Source organism: Nylanderia fulva, unplaced genomic scaffold (assembly GCF_048542155.1).
Source record: "Nylanderia fulva isolate GAGA-0341 unplaced genomic scaffold, ASM4854215v1 Scaffold156, whole genome shotgun sequence".
In the NCBI taxonomy this organism is placed as follows: Eukaryota; Metazoa; Arthropoda; class Insecta; order Hymenoptera; family Formicidae; genus Nylanderia; species Nylanderia fulva.
Genome location: NW_028189795.1, coordinates 80,378 through 102,838, shown reverse-complemented (window position 1 = coordinate 102,838; position 22,461 = coordinate 80,378). Strand labels below are relative to the sequence as shown.

Sequence of the window (22,461 nt, the reverse complement as noted above, 5' to 3'; positions counted from 1 at the left end):
AGCAGTTAATCTCGTCCTTATAATGTCTAGCTTGGGTGACCCGGATTCGACTCTCCAAGTCCTTGCTTCGGAATTTGCCCTAAATCCCGCGGGAAAACTACAGATCAACAATCTTCTTAGAATGAATTGAAGACGAAAACCCTTTTTCTTAGAAAATTCAGCTCAAAAATCGACCTCTCCGCCATATCCAGGAAACTTTGTTTTTCCCTCAAACAGAATCGTAAATACTGCACCAACCAAAACCTTTTTTTTTTGAGTGAAACCTCTTCTCTTCGGAGATTTTGTAAAAAAAAAGATTACGCAGTAATTAATTCACTCTACTTCTATCAGTCAAATTTTCCTCTGAATTCTTCATAAAACAGACATTCTCTGGGCTCTAATCTATTCTAACAATTCTAATCCCTTTTCAGAAAAAGAGCTATTCTATCCGCATGTACGACTTTTTTCCTATGCTTAGGAGTCTTTTGAATACAATATACTACGTCGTTGAATCTTTTAATAATCGAATAAGGGCCCTCTCAATTACTCTGTAATTTTTGGGCCTTTCCTTTACTTCTCTTAGAATTATGTAGCCAAACTCTCTCTTCTTCCTTTAAAAGAACTGTTCCAACTTTTCAATCATATCTGGCTTTCATTTGCAAAGACTTTAAGACCATACGTTCCCTAACACAAAAACGAATTTCTTCTAATTTTTCTTTCAAGTTATCTATAAAATTCTCTGGAGGCAATCTCTCTTTGTCAAATTTAGGACTTTCTTGTAACAAGTCCACTGGTAGCCTAAGTTCTCGAGCAAAGTACAACTCTGCAGGAGTCACTCCTGTAGTCTCATGTTTCGATGATGCATATGCCAAGAGAAACATAGGAATCCATTCATCTCAATCTTTCTAAATTTCGGAAATGTATTTCGCCAAGTAATTGATAATCGTCTTATGTTGACGTTCTACCTAGGATGAAGAGCAGTAGTCCTTGTCTTTTTGATTCTAAGAAGTTGCATTAAATCTCCAAATAATTGAGATTCGAAATTCTTTCCCTGGTCTGTAGGAATCTCAATAGATACCTCATGCCTTGAAACAAATTGATTCACAAAAACTGCAGCCACTGTCTTGGCTCTAATATTCTTGACAGATAAAGCTTCTACCCATTTTGTGAAACAATCCACCATTACAAAAAGATACTTATTCCTGTATCCCTCTCTAATGGAGCTTCGACGTTGTAAAGGACCCCGCAGAAAACATATGGAAAATGGCTTTCGGTAAAATTGGTTAAAGTTACCATAGTCACAAGTCAATCCTACGAGCCGTTTTTGGTCTGGAAAGGCTCAAAGTTCGATAATAATACTTATGATACTTTCTCGCTTTCAGCGTTATTCAGGATCAACGACGTGGACATAGCGAGTATCTGATCCCTTTGTGTGTATATGTGTGGGTGAGTGGGTGGATGGATATGCATATGTGTGTGTGAGTGAGTGTGTGGATAGGGATATGCGTGCGTGTGTGGGTAGGGGTGTGCGTGTGTGTGGGTGTGCGTGTGTGTGTATGTGTTGGTGTGCGTGTGTGTGTATGTGTGGGTGTGCGTGTGTGTGTATGGTAAGTATGTGGATGAGGGTGTGCGTGTACGTGTATGTGTGTGTATAAGTGGGTGGCTGGATGGGTATGCGTGTGGGTCAGTAGAAATAAGAATCCCACGGTTCGTTACTTCCACGGTAATTAACGACTACCGGGTCCTTATCTCTGCTAACACTTACACCCACACCCCCCATACCTACCCACCCATTTATTTACACACACACACACACACACCACACTTCCCCTCCCACACCTCCAATCCACTCACACACACACACACACACGAGCGTACGCACGCACGCGCACGCACACCCTCACCCACATACCCACCCCCGCCCCCACACACACGCATACGCACTCGCACGCACACAAACACAACACATACACGCACACCCCTACCCACACACACGCACGCACGCACACCCTCATCCATACACACACTCACACGCACACATTCATATCCACCTACCCACTCTCTCACACATACACTTACAAACACACATATACACACAAAGGGATCAGATACTCGCTACGTCCACGTTGTTGATTCTGGATAACGCTGAAAACAAGAAAGAATCATAGACACTATTCGACTTTTCCAGAACTTTCAGCTTTTCCAGAACAAAAACGGCTCGTAGGATTGACTTGTGACTGTGGTAACTTTTGATCAGCATTACTAGAAGTACAAAATGGCAAAGTTTTAGCCAATTTTACCAAAAGCCATTTTGCATATGTTTTCTGTGGGATCTTTTAAGTTTGTAAAGGAGATTTTCCTTTTCCAGAAGGACCTTTCTTTGATATACATATCTTGCAGGTTCTGCACCACTTCTCAACGTTGTGTTTATAATTCGCCCAAAAGAATCTTTTCAAGAATTTTGTTAACTCCAAAATGTTCTCCGGACGGAGAATCATGAGTTTTCTGTAAAATTTCTTTGATCCGATCTTGAGGAATTATTAATTGAAGGAAACTTGTTTGAAGATTTGTGGCTTCCCATCTCTCATAGAGAATTCCATTTTTTAGAACAAGAGAATCCCAATAAGACCAATCAATCTGAGCCGAAATATTCTTAGCAGGAACTTCTAAATGCAATGGTCTTCTTGTTTCTTTTCCTCGTATAATGAATGAAATGCTTGGATCTTTTTGCTGCGCACGACGGCATTCTTCAAGATCTTTTTCCGCAAACACAATATGAGCGACCATTTTTTCTGTTTTTTCTGCGTTTTTCTGCTCGACTTTAGCGCAGTATTTGCATCCAAAAGTCTCATATAATCACCTTAATAATCCATCGGCATTCCGTGAGATTGTCCTTTTTGATGAATTATTTCGAACTCAAATTCTGGAACTTTTTCGAGCCAACGAGTCAATTGTTCTTCTAGATCCTTAAGACATCAACCATTTTAACGACACATGATTTATACGAATTGCAAATTTTCTACCTAAAAGATAGTGACGGAAAAATTTCAAAAAATCTATTATCGCTAACAATTCTTTTCTAGTCGCACAATAAATTCGTTCAGCGTTGCTAAGCGTTTTACTAAAATAAACGATCTCTTTCTTTTTTCCCATTTGTCTCTGGGATAATACTGCACCGATACCGATATTAGACGCGTCAGTAAATCTCTAAAAGTCTAAAATGAATTCATCTTCCCCCTTAAGCAAAGATAATATCAAAGAAAATGATAACATTAATTTTAATTTCTCAAAAGCATTTTGGCATTCTTTTCCTCAAATACATTTAACTTGATTTTCTGTTAATATGTAAAAGAGTTTTGCTAAAGAAGAAAATCCTTTCACGAATTTACGATAATACGAGTAAAAACCGAGAAAGCTTCGTAACTAGTTTCTAGTATGGGGGTTTGGCCAATTTCTCACGACAATAATCTTTTTGGGATTTGTAGAAATGCCTTGTTCTGAAATAATATGTTCCAAATATTTAACATTTTTTTGAAAAAAAATACATTTTTTAGAATTCATTTTTAAGTTAGCTTCTTTTAATTGCAAAAATACTAAATTTAAATTCTCTAAAATTTTATCAAAAGTTTTTCCGAAAATTATTACGTCATCTAAATATACTAAACATTTTTTTGATAAAAGGCCGTGTAAGACTTTTTCCGTTAATCGTTCGAAAGTCGCACTTTTAGTTGCCAATAACCGCTCTTTAAATCTATCGTGAAAAACCAAAAGTTACCTGAGAATTGATCTAAAATATCGTCAATCCTGGGAAAAGGGTATGAATCTTTTACCTTTACATTATTTAATTTCCGATAACCAATTCAAAATTTTATACTGCTGTCTTTCTTTTTCACCATAACGGCCGGTAAAAATCCATGGAATTTGCAATTTCTCTATTACTCCTTGTTTCTTCATGTCCTCAATAATTTTATTTACTTCTTTTTTGAAATGAAATGGGAATTTGACGAGGTGTCTGCTTAATGGGGAAAGAGTCTTTTATGTTAATGACATGTTCTACAACACTACAGTTGCCAGCCACAATATTTTTAGAAAATACATCAGAGAAATTATTTAAAAAATTTGCAAAAATTTATTTTTTTGTTTCTTTCAAATTCAAAGAATTATTTTCAAAACGATTTTTTTTAAATAGTTGGAACTTTATAAATTGTTCCCAAAATAAAATTATTATTTATGGAGGCGACAAACATAAGAATTGAAACACAATATCTTCTAATCTCTACTCTAACCTTTACTAGAAAATCAATCAAAACTTTTTATCCAGTAGGATATTTTAAATTACAATTTTTAATTTGAATCTTTTCTACATCTTTATTTAACAATTTTTTATTTATAAGTTAAATATCGGAGCCTGTGTCTATTTTTATAATAAAAATTATTTTCTCTAATTCTATCAACATTAACAATAAGATCTACAAATCGATTCGATATCGGGCTTTTTCGGAGAAAGTCGAGTTCATCCCGCACAGCCTAACTAAATCGCGTTTCTCTTCTCGGGACATTCAGATAAAAAATGTCCCGTTTTCCCACATGACCAGCATTCTTTGTCTTTCGATGAAAAATTATTTCCTCGCCATTTCTCTCTCAAAGAATTTTTCTTTTTGTGATCTCTATTTTGCGCGTCATTTTCATTATTCTTATTACCGTTCCCGTTTTTCTTATCGAAATCCTTCCGCGCGCCGTTTTTCTCTACCTTTTCGAAATTCGCGCTGTTAAATTTTCCATGATTCCCGTAATTTTTTCTTCTTTTTTTGAAATTTTTTTCTTGAATAATTTTCACGGTTTTCGCTCTCTCAACGGTCAAATTTAAAGAGGTTATCCCTTTTAATATAAAGGTCCTTCTCAAGAAACCATTGTAAAAAATGGAAATAAATTGCGCGCATGCGATTTTATCCCTTATCGCGTAAGGACATTCGGGATATGCAAGTTGCGACAATCTTTCCAACTCGGCACCAAAAGAAGCGAGATCTTCCCCGAAATTTTGTTTTTGATTTGTAATAGTAATTCTGAGTGAGATTTTCCTGTTAAAAAAATAATTCTAATTTCGATTTCAATTCGGCAAAACTGAAGTTATCTAAATTCTCTATATACTCTAAAACAGTTCGCGCTTTTCCTCTTAAATTCGTGACCAAAGCAACGGTCTTCGCGAATTTGTTCCAATTATTCGCACGTGCGACTAAAAGAAATTGAGAGAGGAACTCCCGCAGCGGAACTTTCCCGTCAAGCGTATTGGATTTTACTTTAAAACCGATTTACCTAGATCAAAACTAGAATATGGCGCCGGAAAATATCTGAACGCCGGTTGTCTATAAGCAACTCTCTTAGCGATGATGCTCAGGCGATGAAAAGAATGTAGGTGCTTATGGGATGTAAACCAGGGACGTAACAATATGTTTTAGAACTCGAATGGCCATGTTCTTTGTTCCAGAGAGGTCAGGCTGCGATAATCGGTAGGCACACGACGTAACATCCATCGGTTGTTTTGGAGTAAATGCGGCGAAAGTGCTCCTCGCACTCGAGCTCCTTGAAGTAGGGTTTTGCAGCAGGCAGGATCTACTCTGACTTCTAGAATTGACGCACCAAGGTCACAAAGTCTTCTTCCGTGCGGCATTGATGACTGCTCACTTGCTGGATGGCGGATGATCTCCCGATGATGCCATATAATATCCAGCTGAGAGACGTTTGCTGGGCGACGGATTCGCGGACTTCTCTTCCGAACACCCTGACCGAGAATGGCGGCGTGCACATTAGTTCCCAAAAGCACATTGATTGGATCTGTGGAGCAGAAGTCAAGATCCGCAAGCTACAGATCCTGAAGATGAGGCCATGGCTTGAGGTTGTCGTCGACTTCCCTCGCGATGACTGAGCTTGGGAAGCACCAGCGCGTCGACAGACATCGAGGACCTTCCGCTCCGTGGTTGAAAGGTCAGTGAGACTCATCCCTTGGCGACACCCGTTTTTTAGCTCCGACTCCAAAGATCGCGATAAAAACTGTCGATCGAGGCAATTTAAGTAGCTGCGTGAGTCGCTCGGATACGAGGGACATTTCGAAGCCCTGACCCAGGAGTGTGCGAACAAGATGCCAATTACCATGATGATAGGCTACGCGGACACGCGCAGTTGCGAGAAGCACCATCACCGATTTTGATACCGAGCACTGCGCTATGTGCGATCTCATTGCGGTCTCGACCTCACAGGACGCGTCGTGAAGCGAGGTGTGATGATGGCAACCGCACGCCGTACAGTTTTTTTAGAAGAGCACTCCGCGATTTTATGCCGTCCGAGGCAATTGCCGCACATCTGGTTGTCGGCAATGTATTGTTTTCTTTCCGCGGCCGTTTTCTTTTTATAGTCTTCACTGAACATGATAAAGTGATCGGCCTGACACAACGGGCAATGTTCGCGTTCGCTTCCTATCTTGGTCTCCTGTTTACGGGCGTGATGTGAGCAGGTCGCCTTCGCACTTCCGGTTCCGGATGATTTCGCGGCACTCTCATTCTTCGCAGGAAGCATCGACTCTAACGTATGTAGCCGTTGGCAAAAGAATCGGTCTAGCTGCTCATATGTTGGCAGTTCGGTGGATTCCCCTATGGAGTTTTTCCACTCGTGGCGCGAGCGTGAGTCGGGAAGTTCGACGGCAAGATAGTTAAAGAGTTCTTCACTATTTGTCACGTCCTATACCTTTGAAAGAGCTCACGATGGTCTTGATCCTATGAAGGATCTTCCGAAGCTCGATCGCGGATTCACTCTTCATTTTCGGCGCGAGAAAGTAAGCTTTCACTAACAATCGTTTGTTTTCGTAATATTCACGAAGCGCTGTCCAAGCAGGCTCGAAATTCTCTTTCATCATAGATACATTTCGGATTAATAATTCCGCTTCTCCCTTCAAACAGGTCTTTAAGTAGTGGAGCTTCTCTACCGGTGACGCTGAAGTGTCTCTGCTGATGATTGACTGGAAGAGATTGCGGAAGGCCGGTCAGTCCTCGTACTTTTCGGAGAAAGTAGGGAGCTGGATGCGCGGCAAGGTTGGCTTGACCTTCCTTTTCCTGATTCTCTTTTGAGATGGTTGCGGTAATCTCTTTGGCCTTGAGCGCACGGATAGTGTCCAGGAAGTATCCCTTTTAATCCTGGTAGGCTTCATACGCCAACGCAGGTATGTCACTCCGGAAATAATCCTTTTATGCAAGCATATCTCGGAACGGTAGCAACTTTTTGCTTCAAGTCTCGAATTTCGTTCAGCACTGCTCCAGAGCTTGAAGGAGTGCTTCGGCTATACCCAAGGTGATTTTAGCAGCGCTCACCTTCTTCAGGTTCTCATACGCGTGGGTGATGCGAGCGTAAAGATCAGTTTGGCCAAGTAAAATGTCCTTGTGATCGTTGCCCATGATACTTTCTCCTTCTGCAGTTTTTTCAGATGGTTATTCTCTAGAGAATACCGGGAAAAGCAGCTAAAAAATCTACTCACTCACGGCACAGCCGGTCTACGATCTACGATTTACTAGCTACGATCCGGCTCAAAGGACCACTTTTAATGTGCGAGAGTGAATGCGAGAGAAGGACAACAGAAGATATCGACGTGACGGTTGAAAATACACTGTATTCTTTTAGACGGCACAAAAGTATATTTTACAAGTAAATTAAAGTCAACAGCCAACTAATAAACGTATTTACAATATTTACAGCGTAATTAAATCACAAAACAAGAGAAATAAATACCCGATTTGCGAGCGACAAATCGAGAGATTTGCAACAGACGAGCAATCTAAATCGCAAAAACGGTTTTTTTTCCTTAAGTGTTCGGACAAATCATTATAAGTACAATTAGATCCGATTTAATTTAATATTGCATTTTGAAATCTGTATCGTCGAATTTAATAATATTCGTCATTGAGTTTAAGAAAATATCAATCTTCCTAAATCTCTCAAGAACGGCCGTTATGAAAATCGAATTTTAAGCAAATATTCTCGGTAAATGTTATCGCGCTAATTTCTATAGATACCGTTCTCCGCGTACTTATTTGTGCGCTTTTGTTTGTTGTTTTCGCGTTCACATTACAAAGGACACCTATGTCCTCTATATATTTATATGTATTTTCCCCTTTATATTTCTGTACTCTAGATATTATAAATCTGTCGAAACTGTTCCCCCTCTTTATATTTGTTTGTCAAAATTCACGAACTGCCGTTCGCGGACGGGTCCAGTCGTCTCTCAACGTTCGATCAGAATAAATCGATTAATACGACAAAGTTTTCCTCAGATCACTTTCCTATCCACCTCGAGATATTTTGACGTCGCCAGTGCCGGATCTCACGTTTCTCTCAACATTTTTTTTGGTCCTTCGAGCCGGATTCGCGGATCGCGGGCGTAGTTCGCGCTCTCTCTTTACCGAAATTCTCGAGATTTCAGTAATTCTCGGAAAGTAATTCGTCGCGTTTATCGATTTTTCTATCTATTACGGCTACTCGCATCTCTCTATATCGCGTGTGACAATAAAGTTGAATATCTCTCACCGCGATCATACTAAGTGACTTATCAATTTCGCCCAAAATGCAGCTGTGAGTGTGTGCAGTGACTCTCGAACTTCTCATTATTAAATCTCGACAGAATGACTCTCGAGGCTCTTCTCGATTGCCAGTATGAGCTTTTCGGCCTCATCGCTCGCGCTTGCGAGAATCTACAAAAGCTCGGTCCTTCTAAGACCACCCGCTGTGCAGTGCAAAGTCGCCTAGCGAGTTTAAAATCGAATTGGGAAAAATTCCAAGCGCGAAAACTTATACAAGCTGAGATCGCTAGAATTTAAATAGCTGGACTACTTTGTCAATAAGGTTTATGAGCAATGCGACGAAAAATTTGTCGAAGCCTAGAGCACAATGCTCACTATCCTCGACAGTTTTGAACCGCCAGCTCAACAGAATACAGCCGACAACTCTATGAATTCATCGTCCGCATCGCATTCTCGACGTTTGCCTCGCATCGATCTACCGAAATTCAACGGTGATTATTCGCAGTGGAATCATTTCAGAGATCTCTTTTCATCAATGATCAACGCGAATACCGATCTCTCTGCTGTCGAGAAACTTTATTATTTAAAATTGAGCCTATCGGACAAGCCGGCTACACTCTTGAAAGGCGTCGAGATATCGAGCAAAGGATTTAATCGCGCATGGGATACTCTCGTCGCCCGGCACGACGATAAGCGTATCCTCATGGATGCTCAGCTCTCCGCTCTGTTTTCGATTCGCAAGGCAAAAACCAAATGTGCATCGAAAGTTAAACGCCTGCTCTGCGAGCTGAAAGAAGCCATCGGAGCCCTCGCTACATTGGGCTGCCCAGTTCATCACTGGGATGTTATTCTCATCTTTGTGACAGTGCGCAAGTTAGACACCGAATCTGTAAAGGAGTGAGAAAAATCATTCGGAGCCACATCGCAAGCACCATCGTTCACCGACTTCGAGAAATTACTTCTCGGTCGTATTCTCACTCTTGAAGCCTTCGAACAAACGACTTCTCGGAAACAACACGCAAATCCGTCAAGACCTCAAGCTAACGCTCGTGCATATACCGCTGCTGTGTCTGAGCAAAAGTGCGCGTTGTGTTCATTGGGACATTACATCTCCTCGTATCCTAAGTATCTCGAAAAGACACCCGTGCAGCGAAAGGAAGTAATCATTGCAAAAAGTCTATGCTTTAACTGTCTCGAGCCTTATCAAATGAAATCGTGTTGCTCAACAAAGCGCTGCCGTCTCTGCCACAAGCAACATCACTCTACTCTCCATAATCAAGCCGGTAACACAGCGATCGGTGCATCAGATGCATCCTCAAACTCGTCGACGTCTGTCGCCACATCATCTTCGCCGGCAACTCATAGTGCAAGTATTCTTCCACTCTCTGCAGCTCCTTAACTGAGTACCGAGCAAGACTCAAACTTTGCGACATCAAATCACATCGCTCAATCGCGAGTAATCCGTCGGACTCCGGTTTTCTTAGTCACCGCTCTCGTAAACGTTATCTCATCAACCGGAGATTTCTATCAAGTGCGAGCACTTCTCGATCAAGGATCAGAAGTCTCTTTTCTCTCGGAATCGGTCGCGCAATTGTTAAAGCTCTCGCGTCGCGCCGCGGCTATTCCGATTCTCGGCATCGGTGCTCAACGCTCAAGCGTATCAAACGGACTCGTTTCTCTCACAGTGATCTCCAAGTGCATAAAGAAATCTCTCTCGAAATCGATGCTCTCGTACTACCGAAATTAACGGCCTATCTACCTCCCGCGCGTGTCGAATATACTCAATGGCCGCACATTCATGGTCTCAAGCTCGCGGATCCAAACTTCGCCACGTCCGGAAAAATCGATTTCATACTCGGAGCAAACGTACGCTTAAGACTCTCGGATGGGTGCTGTCAGAGCCCCTCTCTAACGATAATCCGAAGACCAACGCCATGGAACGCAACTCAATCATTGGTCTTTAGTGCTCTCTCGACTCTGAGCTCCTCGAGCTCCTCCAACGCTTCTGGGCACAAGAAGAAATCTTGCCTGCATCTCAAGCCTCAATGTCTCCAGAAGAATCTCAGTGCAAAGAACATTTCAAAGCGACTCATTCTCGCGACGTTAACGGACGATTCGTTGTACGCCTGTCTCTTAAAAAAAGTGTAAATGATTTTGGTGACTCTCGCTTTATCGCACTTAAGACGTTGCATTGCATGGAAAAACGATTCGAATCAAATCCATCGCTCAGAAGTCAATATATCGACTTTGTTCGCGAACCGAGAGTACAAAGTTCGGCTACGAACGAAATCAGCTGATATCGCTCGAAGGAGCAAAGGACACAGGAAGCGGAAAGAAACAAAAGAACACAAACTAGGGAGCGAACGTGAGAGAGAGAGAGAGAGAGATCGAAGACGATCAGAATCGGGATCTGAACGGGCCCGAGAGAGGAAGAGAGAGGAACACGAAAATCGTTACAGAAATGGACAGGAAATCGGGAGAAAGAAAGGAACATTCAGAAACGTAATTTTCCTTTTGTTTGTCGTTAGATTACTAATTTATTTAGCACTGAATCCTAATCTTTAATTTTAATATCGATTAGGAAAATATGACGAAATTTGCAACTGTGGGGTTGTTACACTTTGAATTACGCGTTATAAGCAAAACCGCACAAGTAGATCACGTTTCGTCGATCGCGTATTTCAATTATTTCGATTAACTCTTAGCGATGATTATTACGGTCAGATTCGCTTCGATTCTCGAAAAAGACTGACTCGTCGTTCGAACGAGCGCTGACGATTACCTCAATATTGAGAAGGGAGAATACAATAGAAGACCTGTCTTTTGAAACGGTGACACAAACAAGTAATAAACGACGAAAATACAAAATAAGTTATCAGCGAAGAAGATACAATATCGGACATGACTTGATATAAAAATAACGGACATAATATTGACAAAATTATTTGTTCCATCCTGAACATACCACCCGCCTTGAAACGACAGTTTCAAAAGGAGAAGAAACTCCAAACAAAATCTTTTAAAGAAAGGAAATTAACAAAGCTGCGATAAAGAAGAAAAAAGAAAAAAAAAATTAAAGCTGATTTCGAGGCGGGTTATACGTTGTTTACATTAATCGTTGCATGTCGTCGCAGTGGTTTCTAACTTGTCGATATTGATAGGTAATAAACATATTTTGACTATTGGACGCTTATACGTGAATGACGCGGTTTTGACGGTTACGACGCGAACTAATCCATCTAGGCCAGCGTGGCATTGTATTATACGACCTAACTCCCATTTGCAGGGCGGTAGCAAAGGGTTATGAAGTAGAACGAGTTGTCCGACGTGAATAGCATTTTGCGCGAGCTTATTCCATTTAAATCTTTGTTGCAATGTGTTGACATAGTCGTGTTGTCAAAGTTTCCAAAATCTCTCGGTGAGTTGGCGAACGATTTGCCATCGCGACAGACGATTTTCTTTGATTTCAAGAACGGAAGGTTCTGGAATCGCAGTTAACGCGGATCCGATCAAGAAGTGACCGGGAGTAAGTGGCTCGTAATCTTCGACCGTGTCATGAAGCGGTGCAATCGGTCGCGAGTTAAGGCACGCTTCAATATTGCATAAGAGAGTCGTAAACTCTTCAAAGGTCAGAGTGTGTGTCCCCATTACCCGGCGTAAATGATGTTTTACGCTCCGCACTCCAGCCTCCCACAATCCGCCGAAGTGAGGAGATGAAGGCGGCAGAAAATGCCATTAAACTTTCTCGGAGGCAGTGCGATTTAATAGATTCGGATCTCGGAGCGTTGCGCGAAATGCAGCGGCGAGTTCGCGATCGGCTCCGACAAACGTGGTACCATTGTCGGAGTAGATCGACTCAGGAAGTCCTCGTCTTGTACAGAATCGCGCGTAAGCTCCCAAAAACGCAGAAGTGGAGTAACCGTCCACGACTTCGAGATGTACGGCTCGGGAGGCCATGCAAACGAATAGCGCGATGTAAGCCTTGGTGGCAGAGCGTCCGCGACCAGATAATGCTCGAATTGACACGGGTCCGGCGTAATCCAACCCGCAATGCAAGAACGCGCGAGTGGGAGCATTAACGCGAACGGAAGGTAAATTTCCCATGAGTTGCACGGGATGAACGGCTTTTTCGCGAGTACAGGCTACGCATTGATGAATGACGGATTTTATTAAAGTTCGAGCGCGCAGAATCCAGAACTCCTGTTGTAAGGTGGCAAGAGTTAATTGCGTTCCAGCATGGAGCGATCGTAAATGAGCATGCCGAATGATTAATTTAATCAATGGATGAGAAGCAAGGATCACCGGGTGCTTTGCTGTAAATGGAATGGAGGCGTGAGATAACCGCCCGCCAACGCGGATTAATTGATCGTCGCCAATAAACGGATTGAGTGTTAAAAGCGCGCTTCTTGACGAGATTTTTTGGTTATTTAATAACGCGTCTCGTTCGAGCGGAAAAACATTTTCTTGAATTCGCTTTAGCCAGAATTCTTTCGCTTTCTGGCATTTGTCAGCGGTCAATGCGGCTGAATTGGTTTTGAATCTCTGATGTAATACGATGGGATGACGCAAGCGATGAATGTACCGCATTACATACGCGGTGATGCGAATCAATTTTGTCCACGAGGAATATCGCGAGGCGAGATCCCAGGGTTCGACCGATCGCATGAGATGACTGAGAACGTGAGACTTTTGGTCGAGCTCAGTTTCGTGTACCAGCGGATCGGTTTGAGTCGGCCATTCCGAAGACGGCATAAGTAGCCATTCGGGCCCGCGCCACCATAGAGTATGAGATGCTAGCGAATGACCGGAGATTCCTCGCGATGCGCAGTCGGCAGGATTTTCGTGAGTCGAAATATGTCGCCATTTTGCGGATGGAATTCGCGTTTGGATTTGTGACACGCGGTTTGAGACAAAGGTCTTCCAGCGGGAAGGATGTTGATTCACCCATGCTAACACAATAGTTGAATCAGTCCAACAGTAGCAGGGCACGTCAGGAATGTGAAGGGAATTACGAACAAATTCAATTAATCGAGCCATTAATAAGGCCGCAGATAATTCTAGTCGCGGAATACTTAAGGTTTTTACTGGGGCGACCTTTGATTTGCTCATTAATAAATTTACATTGATTTCGCCGGAGAGCGATATAATACGCATGTAAACGGCAGCGGCGTACGCCGCGTTCGACGCGTCGGAAAAACCGTGGAGTTCGCAATGTACGGTGTCAGAGCCTCGCTGAATCCACCGATTAAGCTGAAGACCGTTGACTTCAGTTAAAGATATTTGAAGTACATTCTATTGATCTAGCAGTGGAGGGGGGAGTTGATCGTCCCACTCTAATTTACATTGCCATAATTTTTGCAAAAATATCTTGGCATTAATTGTCACTGGAGTGCTCCAACCTAACGGGTCGAAGAATTTAGCAATGGCTGATAGAATGGATCTTTTAGTGGTGACGTCAACAATCGGAAACGACACATTGAACCGAAATATATCAGATGCTGGATTCCAGCTAATGCCAAGAATTTTTAATTGCTCATCAAATTGCAACGGTTTATTACATGCTAATCCGTGATCCTCGACTTCTATATCATTGAGAAGGTGGACGGAATTGCTCGACCATTTTCGTAATTCAAAAAGTCCGCATTTTAACAAAGCACAGACTTGACTTCGCATTTGTCAAAGGAGAGGAATATCGTCCGCTCCGAATAAAACGTCGTCGACGTATATGTTATCCTGTAATACCGGAACCGCGAGCGGAAACAAATGGCCTTCATCGAGAATGAGCTGCCGAAGTACGCACAAAGCAAGAAATGGAGCAGACGCGGTGCCGTACGTCACTGTCGTTAATTGATACTCTTTGGCGCATTCGGTTTCGCTGTCAGCCCACAATATTCTCTGATAATCGACGTCGCGAGAGTCGACTGAAATTTGGCGATACATTTTGGCGATGTCGGCCGAGTAAACATAACGAAATTGTCGCCACCGCAGTACGACGGCTGAGAGATCCGTCTGCAATTTAGGGCCAGTAAGTAAATGGTCATTTAATGATGTAGAGTTCGTCGTTATACTAGACGCGTTAAATACGACTCTCAACCGTGTCGTGACGCTACTCTCGCGAATGACCGGGTGATGCGGAATGTATACGCACTGCATTGAAAACGCTCTTGAACTTGTCACCTCTCTCATGTGTCCGAGGGCCTCATACTCGTGCAGAAATTTCGTGTACTCTATTTTTAACTCGTTACTGCTTTTGAACCGACGATGTACGCTCTTAAGGAGACGTTCGGCTGTGTTGCGCGATTGACCTATGTCGATCGGAGGGCCTTTTCGAAACGGAAGACGGACAACGTATCGCCCGTCGGCGCAACGCGAATGAGTTGTGAGAAAGTGTTCCTCACATTGCTGCTCTTCTGGGCTGAGGATCGCACGCTGAGGGATTTCCTCAATTTCCCAGAATCTGCGCAGTTCACTTTCTAGAGATAGCGCATTTGCACAATGTTGCACGGATATGGATCGGCGTAATGAAATACCGGACATCGGTCCCAAGAGTATCCATCCGAAAATAGTGTTTTGCGCAAGCGGTGTCCCCTTATCCCCTCTTCGCACACCGTCTACAATTGCTATATAGATCCGCACCGATAATAATGTCAATGCGATCGGGGCTGGTAGGATCGGGATCCGCGAGCGTGAGATCGGATAAATGATTCCAATCGCTCGTTGAGCTTATTAGCGGCGGCGTGTATTTAGTCAGTGAGTGCATTATTGACGCGGTGCTTGTAAGAGTCGGATAGGAGGCATCGCGTGGAGACAATTTAATTTGAGCCGCGAAACGACAGATACCGGCATCGATTCCGCCGACGGCGGAGATTGAAATCGGTAGTTTGATACGACGCAATTTTAGAGTTTGGACAATTTGTTCGGTAATAAAGGTTATTTCGGATCCTTGATCGAGTAAAGCTCGAGCGATAACTGTTCGACCTGAAGGAGATCCGATTTTTACGCGCGCGGTTGCGAGAAGAACGGAAGGGCGAGATTGTAATCTTGACGCAGAAAACAACGACGTGGCATTATCGGTCATCATCTCCGATTTCGACTTTGATGTCGTAGGAAGAACAGTTTCGGTTGCCGACGGCGAGGACTCGAGGTGAAGCATAGAATGATGCTTCCGTTGACAAGCGCGACAAGAGTACTTGCTCGGACAGGCTTGGACAGCATGCTTTGCACTCAAGCAATTTACGCAACGTTTTGCCTGTTTGACTATTTCTAAGCGCTGGGTCGGAGTCTTTTGAATAAAGAGCGCGCACTTATTTATAAAATGAGATCCCTTACAAACGGGACACGACGCAGCCGATGAAGCGGAGACGGTATTGCTGTTTATCTTTTGTGATCGCGTAGGCTTCGCGAGGCTGAGAGGAGTTAGTTCTTCGAGAGCGCGCGCACGAGAGGAGATGAAACGATCCAAATCTTCGTATGTCGGAATATCACTATTGTCACTTCCTCTGAGTTTCCAGGCCTTCCGCGTAAAATGATCTAGTTTTTGCGAAACGCAGTAGACTAGCATGTCGCTTAGAATCTCCGCGGGCGTACGATTTAATGTTTTGAGCGATGCGAGGGCTCAATTCGCTTTATCCCGTAATTCGTTTAGTTCAAACGCGTTTTCGCGAGAGACTGTCGGCATATTATATAGGGCAGACACATGCACTTCAATTAATCGACGTTTATTTTCGTAACAAGACACTAGAGCTTTCCATGCTATTTCGAAGTTGTCTGCAGTGATTGGAGTGTTCTTTATTGATTTGAGAGCGCGACCCGTAAGGCTCGAAACGAGAAAATGCATCCGTGCAAAATTTGACAGGTCTTTGTTCATGATGATAAGAGACGTGAAACGATCTCAAAAACTTTCCCAGTCTTCACACTTACCGGAAAACGGAGGAATAAGAATTGGCGGCAAGTGAGATAATGAGAACGACTCATCGCGTTTACTCACTGCGGAGCCGAACGACGAGTTTGCGTTAGCCGTCGGCTCGATCGCCTCGAGACACTCGGCCATGTAGTCCAGCGTGTTTTGGTAAATGTCTTCGTAATCATCGAGCTGCTGCTTTTTGAAGTAATCCATAGTTTCCCTTTTAGCTTCTGGAATAGCATGGATTAATGCTGTGTGAGTTTGAAGACACTGGGACCAGGTTTCCTTTAGCGTAGAAACTCGCGATCGGACTTTTGCACTTGTTAAATTGTTCTTCCCGATTTTTTTGAAATTGTCTAATGAACGAGCAACCGAATGAAGCAGCGCTTGCTGCGCTGAGACGAGTTCACTCATTTTGTCAATAAATTAGTTAGTTCCGCACGACACTGAGATGAGAGTTCCGCTCGGATATCCTATCCGGCTCGAAGGACCAAAATTATGTTCGCGAACCGAGAGTACAAAGTTCGGCTACGAACGAAATCAGCTGATATCGCTCGAAGGAGCAAAGGACACAGGAAGCAGAAAGAAAAAAAGAACACAAACTAGGAAGCGAACGTAAGAGAGAGAGAGAGAGATCGAAGACGATCAGAATCGGGCTCTGAGCGGGCCCGAGAGAGGAAGAGAGAGGAACACGAAAATCGTTACAGAAATGGACAGGAAATCGGGAGAAAGAAAGGAACATTCAAAAACGTAATTTTCCTTTTGTTTGTCGTTAGATTACTAATTTATTTAGCACTGAATCCTAATCTTTAATTTTAATATCGATTAGGAAAATATGACGAAATTTGCAACTGTGGGTTTGTTACACTTTAAATTACGCGTTATAAGCAAACCGCACAAGTAGATCACGTTTCGTCGATCGCGTATTTCAATTATTTCGATTAACTCTTATCGATGATTATTACGGTCAGATTCGCTTCGATTCTCGAAAAAGACTGACTGGTCGTTCGAACGAGCGCTGACGATTACTTCAATATTGAGAAGGGAGAATACAATAGAAGACCTGTCTTTTGAAACGGTGACACAAACAAGTAATAAACGACGAAAATACAAAACAAGTCATCAGCGAAGAAGATACAATATCGGACATGACTTGATATAAAAATAACGGACATAATATTGACAAAATTATTTGTTCCATCCTGAACAGACTTTTTACGTCAGTATTGCTCTCTCGATCACATGCGTCTCGTCGCGGCTTTTGATCGCGCACAATCTCGCGAGTTTTTTCTCCCGCATCACGGTGTTACGCGTGAAACCAGCACAACAAAACTCCGCGTCGTGTTCAACGGATCGCAAAAGACAAATCGCGGGTTTTCGTTAAATGAGTGTCTTCTTATCGGGCCAAAACTGCAACCGGATCTCGCGGACATTCTACTCCGTTGGCGACGGCATCGATACGTGTTCGCGGCCGACATCGAAAAAATGTATCGGCAGATCCGCGTACACGGAAAAGATTGGCCGTTACAAAAAATTCTTTGGCGAGACTCTCCCGATGAGAAGCCTCAAGAATATACATTGTGCACAGTAACGTACGGCCTCGCGTGTGCTCTATATCTCGCGCTACGCTGTTTGTAGCAACTTGCTCTCGAATCCGATCCGATACGCTCTCACGCTGCCAAAATTCTTTGTCGCGACACATATGTTCTCTCCGGTGAAGAAAGTATCGCTCGGGTAAAGGAAAAAATCTTGCAATTAAGGGACACGCTCACGGCGAGCGGATTCACTCTCAGAAAATGGATCTCAAACGACTCAAATCTTCTCGACAAAATTCCTGCTTGTGATCGCGAACCATCCTCTACGCTCTCGGTCAACGACAGTGCGATACATCATACTCTCGGCGTGCGTTGGGAACGCCAATCAGACAGTTTCGTGTTTTCACCGCCGTCGCTCACGATCTCGAACAATCGCGTTACGAAACGCTCAGTGCTATCGCTCATTGCGCGCATGTTTGATCCACTCGGGTGGATTACGCCTGTCACAGTTACCGCAAAGATGTTCATGCAGGAATTGTGGGCTATACGTCTCGACTGGGACGACGAACTCCCAGAAATTTTGAAATCACGATGGACAAGCTACGTCACTCAACTCGAATACAACTCTCGTATCTCTATCTCGCGCTGGTTTGGTACAAGTGCTTCGAATTTCGCCGTGGAAGTGCACAGTTTCGCGGACGCGTCTTAAAGTGCAATCGCCGCTGTCGTTTATCTCCGCGTTCTCAGTGACATTGACGACGCTTAAGTGAAACTCATCTGCTCAAAGACTAAAGTAACTCCTCTCAAAAGAATGACTATACCGCGACTCGAACTCTCAGCTGCAGTGATACTCGTGCGTCAATTCTCAAAATTCGCGAAGTGCTTGAACTACAAACCGCGCCGATCCATCTTTGGACCGATTCGACGGTCGCTCTTACGTGGATCAAAAGTCATCCATCTCGATGGAAAGACTTCGTGCGTAATCGCGCCTCTTTTATTCAAGAGCTTTTAAACTCTAGATGGCATCACGTTTCCGAAAAGAAGAATCCTGCCGATCTCGCATCACGAGGCGTAACGCCTCAACGTCTTCAACAAGAAGAACTCTGGTGGACCGGCTCTCATTGGCTACACACGCATTCCACATCTTGGCCGTCTTCAACTCCGAGTCTCGAATCTACGGACAACCTCGAAGAACGATCTCCGCAGTGTACAACTGCAGTTGAAAATCATGAGCACAATCTCTCTATGCTCGATCGATATTCATCGCTGACGACCCTCCTCAGAATAACCGCATGGGTCCAGCGTGCGCTACAACTCTTCCGCAAATCAGTCACATCACGCTCATATCTCGAGCCTCTCACCGTCGAAGAGTTAGAATCCGCTCTAATGCTGTGGGTCAAACTCACGCAGCATTTTTACTTCTTGACCGAGATCAAAAGTTTGAAGAATCAACGATCACTCTCAACTTCGAGCTGGCTCCACCGTTTAACGCCATTTCTCGACAACAATGGACTGTTGCGTTTACGCGGACGTTTACTCCGGTCACAACTCGATCCAGCAGAAAAAAATCCATCTAATATTACCTCGAGAATGTCGCTTAACAACTCTCCTGATGGATCATTATCATTGAAAGACTCTACACGACGGACCGCAACTCACGCTATCATCGATTCGTCAAAAATTCTGGATCATCGGCGGTCGCGTTCCTATTAGAGCTTTTATCCACAAATGCGTTATCTGTGCTCGCCATCGTGCTACTACGGGTCAACAAACTGTCGGACAGCTCCCAGTATCACGTGTTGTTCCGTGCCGACCGTTCGTGAACTCTGGAGTCGATTATGCCAGCCCATTGACTCTCAAAATTTTTTGAGGACGAGGCTGCAAAACATACAAGGGATATTTCGTCATTTTTATCTGTTTCAGCACGTCTGCGATACACCTAGAAGTCGCCATTGATTATTCTACGGACGGTTTTCTGGCGGCATTCAGGCGATTCACCGGACGGCGAGGCATCTGCTCTACTCTGACCAGCGACTGTGGCACGAATTTCATCGGTGCCGACGCAGAGCTCAAACGAATGTTCACGTCTTCTTCTCGCGAGTGGGCTCACATCGCTAATGTTCTCGCAAATGACGGAGTGAGGTGGAAATTCAATCCACCCTCTGTCCCCCATTTTGGAGGAAAATGGGAAGCCGGGGTGAAATCCGTCAAATTTCACTTGCGGCGAGTTCTCGGCGACGCTCTTCTTACCTACGAGGAACTGACAACGCTTCTCGTGCAAATCGAGGCGATATTAAATTCGCGCCCGTTAACTACTCTCTCTGATGATCCGTCGGACCTTTCCGCTCTAACGCCTGGACATTTCCTCGTTGGATCAACTTTTGCTACCGTGCCGGAACCTTCGCTTGACGGAGTGCCGCAAAATCGATTGTCGCGCTGGCAACTCCTACAGCAATTAAAAGAATTATTCTGGCAACGATGGTCGTCAGAATACTTGCAGCAGTTGCAAACTACCTCGAAACGACAACGACCTCAAGATGCTATCAAAAAAGGCTCTCTCGTTCTAATTAAAGACGAACGATTTTCTTCATCCAAGTGGCCTCTCGCACGCATTACCGACGTGCACTCTGGAGTCGACGGACTCATTCGAGTCGCCACAGTGAAGACAGCTACCTCAAGTTTCAAGCGACCAATCGTCAAACTGTGATTATTGCCGATAGACAATTAATAGACTATACAAAGACTTTGCGCTAACCGCTCGTATATCTCAGTTCAATATTTCGTCTACTACGAGTAGACAAGGCGGGCGGAATGTTCGGACAAATCATTATAAGTACAATTAGATTCAATTTAATTTAATATTGCATTTTGAAATCTGTATCGTCGAATTTAATAATATTCGTCATTGAGTTTAAGAAAATATCAATCTTCTTAAATCTCTCGAGAACGGCCGTTATGAAAAGTCGAATTTTAAGCAAATATTCTCGGTAAATGTTATCGCGCTAATTTCTATAGATACCGTTCTCCGCGTACTTATTTGCGCGCTTTTTTTTGTTGTTTTCGCGTTTACATTACAAAGGACACCTATGTCCTCTATATTTATATGTATTTTCTCCTTTATATTTCTGTACTCTAGATATTATGAATCTGTCGAAACTGTTCCCCCTCTTTATACTTGTTTGTCAAAATTCACGAACTGCCGTTCGCCGACGGGTCCAGTCGTCTCTCAGCGTTTAATCAGAATAAATCGATTAATACGACAAAGTTCTCTTCAGATCACTTTCCTATCCACCTCGAGATATTTCGACGTCGCCAGTGCCGGATCTCGCGTTTCTCTCAACATTAAGTAATCCCCGACAATCTGTTTACCACGCAAGCTAGGAGAGTGAGGACGATGGTCGCTCGAGAAATGATTTTATATGTTTTGATTTCCAGAAAATTCGGAATCTTTCCGGCGTATCCGATTTTATTAGTTTATTGTCTTGGTATTATTGTTTTTCGTCCTCTCGAACGGCCGCGTCTCTTTCGTTTTCGCGCGCAAAGCAGCTCTCGAGCGCGTGTAGGCGCGCAGAACGCGGGGCAAGGTACCGTCCCGCAGCTGCGCGCTGTCGGGTACAGGTAGATAAAAAATGCATGATTTAATTGATTACCAAACAACAATTTTTTATAAGAGATGGATCTAAAGTATAGAACTTGAACAACATACATATACATTATATCATAATAATATAAATATAGAATAAATATCTTGTAATATTGGAATAATATTATTAAAATTGTAGGCATTTTTTATAAAGACGTTAACCGACGATGAGATTAGCTGATTCACGTGTTTTGTTTGTCGACCTCGTGCCGGGTACTTATTTATTTGTAATATTTATTATTGAAAGCGTTCTAAGCGATCCTTTGTTTGTCGAGAAAACCGAAAACACATCTCTGCGCGATGAACAAAGGTAATTCTGATTGGTCCGATGTTTCGGGTAGGGAAGGTTTTAACACCGGGTATAAATATGCCGACTTTTTGGGAATCGAGAGACAATAGAGAACCGAACAGAACAGATCATATCTCTCTTCCTCGAAACATCGAACGACGGCGAAAACGGCAAGATACGACTCTGAAGAATTGTCGACGTGAAGACGTGTAATATTCACAATTGCACATTATACATATACATACTATCATTTAACGTTGGAATAAATTAAACCTTTGGCCTATCCCTTGAAACACGATATCCTAATCGAAACGGTGAGAGAAACATTCTATTTCTCTCTCTCACGCCCATCAGACGCCTATAGTAAATCAGAAGTGGGATCGAGGCGTTGCACCCGGTTTCGCGAATTCGGCCTGAGAGAGGCGATTCGGGAGTTCGCGATACGCGTCGAGTGTGGGACGCGCGGGTTGAGACGATCAACGCATAGTGATCTTTGGGTTGCGCGAGTGTCGGGGACATCGCGGAGTGCCCGAGGAACCGATCGAACAGAT

General features: G+C 43.4%; 3 protein-coding genes across 3 annotated transcripts; 1 reads left to right on the top strand and 2 right to left on the bottom strand.

The window, feature by feature from the left end:
• Window positions 1-12,275: 12,275 nt before the first annotated feature.
• LOC114936521 (uncharacterized) lies at window positions 12,276-13,292 on the bottom strand. The gene has a single exon (XM_029309770.2). It carries the CDS (start codon window positions 13,290-13,292, stop codon window positions 12,276-12,278), a length of 1,017 nt encoding a protein of 338 aa, XP_029165603.2.
• A 924-nt stretch (window positions 13,293-14,216) lies between these two features.
• LOC114936520 (uncharacterized) lies at window positions 14,217-15,077 on the bottom strand. Its single transcript, XM_029309769.2, has one exon. It carries the CDS (start codon window positions 15,075-15,077, stop codon window positions 14,217-14,219), a length of 861 nt encoding a protein of 286 aa, XP_029165602.2.
• Window positions 15,078-18,498: 3,421 nt separating this feature from the next.
• LOC146723994 (uncharacterized) lies at window positions 18,499-20,685 on the top strand. Its single transcript, XM_085480680.1, has 3 exons — window positions 18,499-18,631; window positions 18,859-19,492; window positions 19,902-20,685. Exons 1-3 carry the CDS (start codon window positions 18,499-18,501, stop codon window positions 20,683-20,685), a joined length of 1,551 nt encoding a protein of 516 aa, XP_085336806.1.
• Window positions 20,686-22,461: the final 1,776 nt, after the last annotated feature.

Bases quoted from the DNA above. Each gene is read 5' to 3' on its own strand.
- LOC146723994 (XM_085480680.1), top strand. From the start codon at position 18,499: ATGTTCATGCAGGAATTGTGGGCTATACGTCTCGACTGGGACGACGAA. The intron at 18,632-18,858 runs GTACAAGTGCTT...AAATTCGCGAAG, and splicing joins CTCTATCTCGCGCTGGTTTG to TGCTTGAACTACAAACCGCG. The intron at 19,493-19,901 runs GTTGCGTTTACG...TATCTGTTTCAG, and splicing joins TTTCTCGACAACAATGGACT to CACGTCTGCGATACACCTAG.
- LOC114936521 (XM_029309770.2), bottom strand. From the start codon at position 13,292: ATGCCGTCTTCGGAATGGCCGACTCAAACCGATCCGCTGGTACACGAA.
- LOC114936520 (XM_029309769.2), bottom strand. From the start codon at position 15,077: ATGTCCGGTATTTCATTACGCCGATCCATATCCGTGCAACATTGTGCA.